Below are 9,434 nucleotides of genomic sequence, written 5' to 3' on the forward strand. Positions count from 1 at the left end.
ATAACTAATTATTAAAATTCTTAATTTTTTAAATATTAAATAAAAAATATTTATTTATTTATTTTTATAAAATATTTTTCTCAAGTCGAGATCGAGCTTACGAGCTTTTGACTCGAGCCGAGTTCGAGCTTAAGGTTCTAGCTTGAACCGAGATCAAGCTCGAGCCTTGTACTACCTTGCCGAGCTAAGCACAAATAACTAGCTATTCGGCTCACCTCAGCTCGAATCCACCCCTACCAAATGCCCCTGTGTATAATCCATATTCTTGCCATATGATATTATATTGGTATTTGGTGGATATGATATTGGTATATGATGTCTACTACTAATTTAAAGTAAATTATTTTTTATATAATTTAGAATACAAACATTAATTGATTTTTTTATGTGACAGTTGTTTTTGCTTTAAAAAAAAAAGAAAAACAAACATGTTTAGGAACACCCCTTAAAATAGCATTATTTCTTTGGTCGCAAAATTTGACATTTGGTTTCCTGAAATTCTCAAATGAATTAGTGGTTAAAGGAACATTTGAATACAAAAATTTTCAGGTACCATAGAAATTGCCAAAGGAGAACAATTGGACGTGAAACTACCAATAAAAGTAGGGACCTACATGCCTGAAATCGGCCTTTTTTTTTTTTTTTGCGAATTTCTTGGATTTGTTTGGTTCAAGATCGATCACAAATGTTCGTAAAAACCTATTATAATCATCCCTTTCTTTTTTTTTTCTTTTTTCCTTTTTATCATTCTGGACGAAAAGCACTACTACCCATAAGCTCAATTCTTTAATTTATCATAAGACTCTTGCGGTTCTCTATTCGAGCCAACCTCCGACTCCTATATGGGAAAATCAGACTTTTGAAATTGGGTCTCCATTGCTTTCCAAGACAGTTGATTGATTAATGTGAAACTAGAATTCTATAAACTAGTTTGGTTCTTTTTTATCATTTTTTTAGGGCCGTTTGGTTATTTTTTATCAGTAATGGAGAATTTGTCATTAGATGATATTAAAAAGCAAGCATCTTCCTTCATTCAAGAGAAGTACAAAATACTCAGGCTCGCCTTGACTGATGTTACTCAACCAGAACTGTAAGTGTTTCATACTGAAATTGATGTTCAATAATGAGGACCATCTAATTGGTTATCTAGATATTGAATCAGCATTAAACCAGTCATCTTATGCCTGATCTCTTTTTCTTTTTCTTGTAATGAAGCTCATGATCTGGGGGATAATTTCTCTAACTCAATCGCTTTTGGCCAATCTAATCATCTCTCAAAATCGATTTACCACTGATCAATTAGGGGTCGTTTTACAACATGAATGTTTTGTTTTCACTTGTTTTTGGAATTGCCACATCAGTTGAACTCTGAGTTTGTTTTTAAAGGGAAAAAACATGTCGGTTTTGTTTCAAAAAATAATACATGTTTTTGAAACCAACAAAATATTGCTTTTTAAAACAAAACAAAATTTCTGGTATAGAAATTATATAATTTATGGAACATGGTGTTGAATAATCAAATAAAAACATGATTCATAAATTATATAATTTATGGAACTTGTTTTTAATTTCAGTTTTGAAAACAAAAGACACAAAAGATGGTATATTGATTTGTTTTTTGAACCAGCAATAAGAAAAATAATTCATGTTGTAAACACCCCCTTAGGACTTAGTTTGCAGGGATCAACATTAAAAGTGATCACCACTACCTTTTTTTTCTAACCATATCATTTTATAATATATATAGGTTGGCTGAGGAGGCAACTAATAATGATCCATGGGGCCCTGATGCTAGAACAATGACAAGAATAGCTCAGGCATCCTATGACATTGATGACTATTGGAGAATTGTTGATGTTCTTCACAGGAGGTAAATCAATTGTAAATTCCTGGAAATCTGATCATTTGACCTAAAACTAATTTAGGTGGTATTTGGCAAGTCTTTCTATGCAGTCTTTCAGGCTTTGACAAGTTTGGAAGACTAGAATCAGTCTTTTTATATTTGGTAACAAAAAATTAGTAAGATCAGAAGACATGTATGCAGAAAGACCTCAAAAAGAATTGATAAATATCCTCCAAACACATTTTTAAAATCCCAATAAACTGACCCATTTGCAAAACGGTCGTTATCTTTAAAGACAAGACCTCAAAAGCTCAATACATCTTTTGGCCATCTAGGCTATGGGAAGATTTATCTTAAAAGACTTTCTAAACAGCAACTTAGACCATGTTTGGTTTGCTGCTTTGGGCCTCTTTTTTTTTTTAAATTCTTGCTCATTTTAGACAATAATGAATAACATTAGAGCGTTTGGTTACAAAATTCTTGCCATGAGTCTCATTCTTTTCAGAATGAAAAATCAAGCCATAGCACAAAAATCGAGGCATCCTACAGTATGAAAAATAATCATTGCCCATCTTGCTCATTTTCATTCTTTAAAGAAATTCTATGCCAACAGTCATTAATCACCACCACCATCAATGTTTATTGGTAGATTGTCATGAAAACTTATGCTAATGGGCATTGATCGCCAACCATCCACCGGTAAACATCTATGTGATGATTTTGGAGACCTAAGTTAGTGGTTCATGACCATTAACACAGTTTGTTTTAAGAATGAAAATAAGCCACATATATGGCACTGGCCAATTTGAAAATAATTCATTTTTAAGATAAAACCATTTGGCTCATAGCAATATTTTCTCTTTCTACCCATTTATACCATTCTTGTCCATTTTAGAAATTCATCTTAGGTAACAATGATAAAGAATGAGGGTTAAACCAAACATGTTACATGAACACTTGAGAGGCATCTTTTGAGTTTTGAGTATCCTAAGTTGTCCTGATGTATTTATCAAGCTTTGCAATAAACAAATTAAGAAACTTTCATCACTGTTAATTGTTATCATTTGTTCATGCATTTAGACTAATCCATGTATATTTTTAATTTGGAAAATTCTTATTGTAGGTTCTATGCTATTGACCGAAAGCTGTGGAGGCAATCCTACAAGTCATTGATTCTTCTTGAGTTCTTACTCACTCATGGGCCTGAAGATTTTGTTGAAGAATTCCAATGTGCTACTGAAGTCATCGAAGAGCTTGGAACATTTAAATATGTGGATGAGCGAGGGTAACTTGTCCATTTTATCCATTTATATTGAGCATATTGTACATAGGGCTGCAAATGAATGGCATCAAATCACATATACGTATAAGTAAATTAAACTAACAATGATAAAAATATTATATTTTGGTGATGCACAATCTGGACACACCCTCGTGTCTTGTGATCTGGCTCAAACAGGGACCCAACTTGGCAGTGACGAGCTGTATGGCCGAGCTGGTATTTGTGTGACCGAGCTGAGTGCAAGCTATAAAGAGAAAGGGGGTGAGGGTGCCCGAGTAGTTTTTACCCGGGGATGGCACTCTGATGCTTAAGTCAGTGAGTGTGAAGGAGTAATCTCTGAGAGCATAAGGGAGTTTTGAGGGTATCAATGTGCATACCTTTCTAGGTGGATCTGGACGTCTTAAATAGGCTCCTGGACTTAGGGGGCTTAGGGTAACTATCATGAGCTCTTTGTGGAGTGGCTTCCCTATTTTTGGGCGCATTAAGGTGTCGGTTAAGAGATCTCAGCGGGAGTTATGACTCGTTCGCATAGAATCTGTCGTGTGACATGATGAGTCGTTCTAAAGGTCGCACTATCAGCGCCTTTGGAAGTGAGCTACTGGGGACGATTAGCGAGCTCTTCCTCGTCGGTTGCCTTAGGTCCTCTCAGCTCGTCCAACTCCTAGGACAGCTCACCAAAATCTTACAAGTCTGCCAGCTTAGCCTTACCGAGCTGTACTAAGAATTGCAGGGGGTTGTTGGCGAACTCTCCTTAGCAGGTCATCTTAAGTCCCTACAGCTTGACTGACTCCTGGGACAACTCGCATAATCCTACGGGGTCAGCTAATTCGGTCTCGCTGAGGTAAAGGTCAACCTGGGTGAGATGCTCTGAGCTAATTTTATTGAGCTAGTTTGTTGACTCAGCACTGAGGTGTCATTCGGAAGCCACGTGCCATTGTACGATTGAGAATACCAAATTACCCCTCATCAATTGCCCCCCACTCTTGAGCCAACATTAGATCGGCGAAGAGAGTAACTCTTAGAAAGGGTAATTGGTCCGGTTGGTTTTATAGGTTGCCTGCTTTATTAGCTCGAACTGAGGCTAGGCGAGCTGTAATTTCTTCTTCAAACAGCAAATCTGGGGAAAGAAGAGAGCACACGCTGGCCGGTGTAGGATGTTGGTGTGTTGTTGGCATTTATCACATCTCAGGACTAGCTCGACCACATCTGTTTTCATGGTGGGCTAGCAGTACCTTTGTTGTAAGGCTTTCTAAGCTAGGGCCCAGCCTCCTAATTGTCTTCCACAGAGCCCTTGGTGGATCTCATGTAACACCCGATCTGCCTCAATTTGGTGCAAGCTTCATAGATATGGTAAAGTGAAGGATCTTCTATAGAGCCGCTCGCCTACTATCATGTAGCAAGCTGATTGTCATTCCATCCTCCGAGCTGCATTTTGTTCTTTTGGAAATATGCCTTATCAAAGGTTGGATCTATCCAACTTGGCTCTGTAGTACATGAAAGATCTTTTGTAGAGCTGCTCGCCTACTATCACATTCCGAGTTGCTTGTCGTTCTATGATCCGAGCTGCATTTCATTCTTTTTGGCAATATGCCTCATCGAAGGTTTGATTTATCCAGCACAGCTTTGTAGTACATGAAAGACCTTCTACAGAGTTGCTCACCTACTATCACGCATCGAGCTGCTTTTCATTCTGAGTCGAGTTGCATTTTGTTCTTTTGGCAACATGCCTTATCAAAGGTTGGAGCTATCTAGCTCGGCTCTGTATTCGTTATGTAAGCGACCTCTTCTGCCCCCCCTTTTCTATAGATAGTCGAGGTAGCTCTTCTATGTAAATTGTTCTTTTTTGTCGAGTCAATCGTGCTCGCAAGTCTGTAAAGGGCATAGGCCTATGTATTTTTTGATCTTAGAAAGAGTCAAAATTGGAGAGTTCTCTCACCTTGGCCAATAAGTAGGCAGTCATTGAGGGTTCTCGCGCTTCGTATTCTCCATTCACATGATTTATGACAATCTGTGAGTCACTGCACACTACAAGGTGTTTGGATCCTATTTCCTTTGCTAGTCCAATCGAGCCAACAATGCTTCATATTCGGCCTCATTATTAGAAGCTCAGAATTGAAACCGAAGCACGTACTCCAACTTTACTTCGCTAGGTCCACAGAGTATTAACCCAACTCTGCTCCCCCCTAGTTAGACGAGCCATCCACATGAAGTATCCAGGGCTCCTCATCCCTACTCTACTATTTCACGAGCTGGGAGTGGTGTCGTGCTGGATGAAACTTTCGATTCCGATTCTGTCATTATAGAAGGTGGCGAGCTAAAGGTGCACTCGACAATGAAGTCTACCAGGACTTGTGTTTTTATCCCTGGTCGTGGCTTGTACCGAATGTTGTATTCATTGAGCTTTATTGCCCATTTTGTCAGTTCCCCTAAGGCCTCAGGTTTCTGAAGGACATGCTTCAGAAATCGATCGGTCAAAACTATAATGGTATGGGCTTGGGAATAAGGTCTTAGCTCTCAGGTAGTTAGCACTAGCGCAAAGGCGAGCTTCTCTATGTCGTTGTGTCTTATTCACTTCTCTTACGAGGGCCGAGCTAACTACCTTGTCACTTGCGGAGAGGTAATGTTTAAGCTCGTCCTCGGTCTCAAGTTTGGTTAACAGCGGAGGCAAGCTAAGTTCTCTTTTTAGCTCGTCAAAGGTGAGCTGCTGTACAGAGGTGGAGTGGCTTGTCATTGAGTCGAGCCCCGAGGTGGCGACTTGCTTTTTCTTCATGGTGAGCTGTTGCGCCTACTACGAGGTGACCTGCTTTTTCTTCATGGTGAGTTGTTGTGCCTACTCTGACCCGACTTGCTTCTTTTAGGTGATTTACTTATCTTCTTTTTCTCATTGTTGTTTGTCCTTTCTTTGTTGTTCGCTTTACCTCCTGACACTTCCCTGGTCGAAGTGGGCTGCCTTCTATTTTTTTACATTGTAAGTACACCTTCCAAGCTTTTTCCTAGTCCCCGCAGATGAGCTGGCGAACCCAGTCCCAAGAAGAGCCGTAGCTTGACACTCCACTAGTAGCTAGTTGTTATCGAGGGTTGTGTTGTCGATGGGAGGTTGGTATTTTAGGTCATTCTACTGCTGATTGTTCTGCTACTGTTGGTTGTTTTGTTGTTGGTTGTTTTCCCATTCTTGCATCTAATTATTACAGGGGGGTTCTCAAGGTTCATCATGGATGTTGTTGCCCCCCAGTGATTGATTCTTCATTCTTGATGTTAGTGATGCTCAAAAATGTCATTGAATTAATAGAAATGGAAATTAAAAGGAGAGAATTCAGCTTTCTAGAAGGTGCAAACTTAGATTTTTGTAGCGGTTTTCCACAGACGACGCCAATTGGTGATGCACAATCTGGACGCTCCCTCATGTCTTGTGAACTAGCTCAAACAAGGGTCCAGCCTGGTAGTGATGAACTGTATGGTCAAGCTGGTATCTGTGTGATCGAGCTAAGTGCGAGTCATAAAGAGAAAGGAGGTGAGGGTCCCCGGGTAGTTTTTACCTGGGGAGGGCACTCTAATGCTTAAGTCAATGAGTGTGTAGGAGTAATCTCTGAGAACATAAGGGAGCTTTGAGGGTATTCGTGTGCATACCTTTCTGGGTGGATCTGGACATCTTATATAGCCTCTTGGACTCAAGGGGCTTAGGGTAACTATCTTGAGCTCTTTGTGGAGTTGTTTCCCTATATTCAGGCACATTAAGGTGTTAGTTGAGAGATCTTCGCAGGAGTTACGATTCGTTCGCATAAAATCTGGTGCGCGACACGATCAGTTGTTCTAACAGTCACGCTATCAATGCCTTTGGTACCGAGCTGCTGGGGACAGTTAGTGAGCTCTTCCTCCTAGGTCGCCTTAAGTTCTCTCAGCTCGGCCTGCTCCTAGGACAGCTCGTCGTAATCTTACGAGTATGCCAACTTGGCCTTGCCGAGCTGTACTGGGAACTATAGGGGGTTGTTAGCAAGCTCTCCTTAGTAGGTCATCTTAAGTCCCTATAGCTTGACCGACTCGTAGGACAGCTCACCGTAATCTTATAGGGTCAGCTAGTTCGGTCTCGCCGAAGTAGAGGTCGGCTTGGGTGAGATGCTCCAAGCTAATTTTATTGAGCTAGTTTGCTAACTCGGCACTGAGGTGTCATCCGGAAGCCACGTATCATACGATTGAGAGGACCAAATTACCCTCATCATATTTTATTAATAAAATGAAAAAAAAAATTAAATGGTTTTGATATTGTATTTTATGAAGAAAATGAATTGAAATTTACTTGTATGAAAGTTGAATGTATGACGATTTAGTAAAAGTACAACATTAATTCAAACTACATACACACATAACGAATTGAACTAATAGATGTTGAATCAGATTTATAAGATCAGATAGGAGTAAGCCATAAATATTTGCAGCCTTAATTGAACTGGCCAAACAGGAAAAACCATGCATATAGATATAGTTGGGGTAAGGCTTTATTGATCAGTTAAGTTGTTAAGGATAAAAATCCTAGAAATGGGTTGCACCTTTTAACATATATCTATAATATAAGTTCAACATATTCTTTATATTCTGATCAGTTTGGGCTTGTTTCAGGTTAGATTGGGGTAACAACATGCAAAAGAAGTCGGAGAGAATACTGGAACTTCTAGGAGGAGGAGAGGCACTCAAAGAAGCACGCCACAAAGCACTGAAAATAACTAAGGAGATTAAAGGGTTTGGTAATTCAGTGTTTCCTCCTCCTGATCAGTCGTCATCAACATCATCCTCTAGAACCCCATCATTTGGCTCGCATTCCAGCAACAGTCCTAGATGGTATGATTTAGAAGAGCTTAGTCCACATGAACCACAAAGCCCAACAAAGAATCTGGGCGAGAGTTCTTCAGAAGGAAGCAGGTTACCATCAGAGAAGCCCACTACTTTTCCTGGTGCTAATGAGGACACTGAAGGATCACATCTCTGGAACTCTCCTGTTGAAGAATCAGGGAATTCACTTCTCAACCCTGAGAAAGAAGCGGAAACAGACGGTGTTTCTGGAGCAGTTTGTTCGAGATTCGTTGGTCCCAGTAGTCCATTAAACTCAGATGCCAAGAAAGTAACGCTCAGAAGCTTCTCAGACGTCGGGAAGGTGATGAAGAAGAAGATTGATCATCAGATGTCCATCAGATCAGCGTAAATACCAGTGTAAAATTGACCTGAATGGTGCATTTTGTGTAGCAGTTTTGTCACCAAATCTCTAACTCTCTAAGTTATTATGAGTATATATATGTATGCCCTCATCGATGTGATCTTGCTATGACTAAAAGCAAGTGAAAATACCTCAAAAGTGCATGATACTATATTACAAGTTACTGCAGTCTCACCACTTAGGGCTGCAAACGGATTATGATTGTCCAAATTTGAATTATATTTGAATTCCATCCATTTATAATTGGATGGAGTATGTATCCTAATGTTGCATGATATGGTGCTCCTTGTTGGCGGATAGCTCGGATGTCGGGCTGAGTAGGTTGATTGGTCGATCTATAACAAAGAGTTAATCAGAGTGTCCAGGTTGCATTACCTGGGGTGGGCACTCCATGCTTAAATTAGCGAACTAGATGTTTAATTGCAAGAAAGCAAATGAGTTAGAGTGTTGTGAGAGCAAAATCATGCATACCTTTTCTGGTTAGTGGGGTGCCTTTATATAGGCAAGTTGCCATGAGCTTCATGAAGTGTGTGCGAGATTACTGGCCCATCTAATTCGGAGGTGGTTTCATGCCCAGAGGTGGACTCCACGTAAGCTAGTTACGCTTAACCGGTTGTGTCCAAAACGAGTGGGGTGTGGATCTGCTCCGTTGTCAGGGCATCATGATCCTAGGGGAGTCAAAGACGATAACCCACTTAACGAGGAGGTCACTTGGCATGTCGAGCAGGTCGCTAACCGAATTCGGGTCAGGTCGGCGAAAGCAGGCCGCCTTTTACGTTGACCTGGTGTCTTGCCATGCCGTTCATAGCTCGGCCAGCCAAGGTGGTCAAGGAGGGTGCAAGGTGTCCGAAACGCTCCCGAGGTCTGCTTATGTGGTGTTGAGATGTTGCTTGGCTGTTATGCGATGCCACATGTCATCACGACATCATTGGAGGGCCTCATCAATTGCCCTCCACTCCCGAGTCAAAGTTGGTTCGGCAAATGAAGTAGCTCATCGCAAGCCTTTGGTCCAAAGTGATGGGTCTGGTAAGTTCATCGCAAGCTTGGTCCTCAACCGCCCGGTCTAGAGAGCGAGTCATTGCATGCATTAAGTTTGAATTTTG

General features: G+C 40.6%; 1 protein-coding gene across 1 annotated transcript; it reads left to right on the forward strand.

Moving 5' to 3' along the window:
- Nucleotides 1–626: 626 nt before the first annotated feature.
- LOC148878731 (epsin-3-like) lies at nt 627–8,541 on the forward strand. Its single transcript, XM_088959404.1, has 4 exons — nt 627–1,090; nt 1,748–1,870; nt 2,967–3,128; nt 7,740–8,541. Exons 1-4 carry the CDS (start codon nt 984–986, stop codon nt 8,317–8,319), a joined length of 972 nt encoding a protein of 323 aa, XP_088815530.1. The 5' UTR covers nt 627–983; the 3' UTR covers nt 8,320–8,541.
- The last annotated feature ends 893 nt before the right edge of the window (nt 8,542–9,434 follow it).

The sequence above is a fragment of the Nelumbo lutea genome, chromosome 1, assembly GCF_056320005.1.
Source record: "Nelumbo lutea isolate HS-2025 chromosome 1, American lotus-T2T, whole genome shotgun sequence".
Lineage (NCBI taxonomy): Eukaryota > Viridiplantae > Streptophyta > Magnoliopsida > Proteales > Nelumbonaceae > Nelumbo > Nelumbo lutea.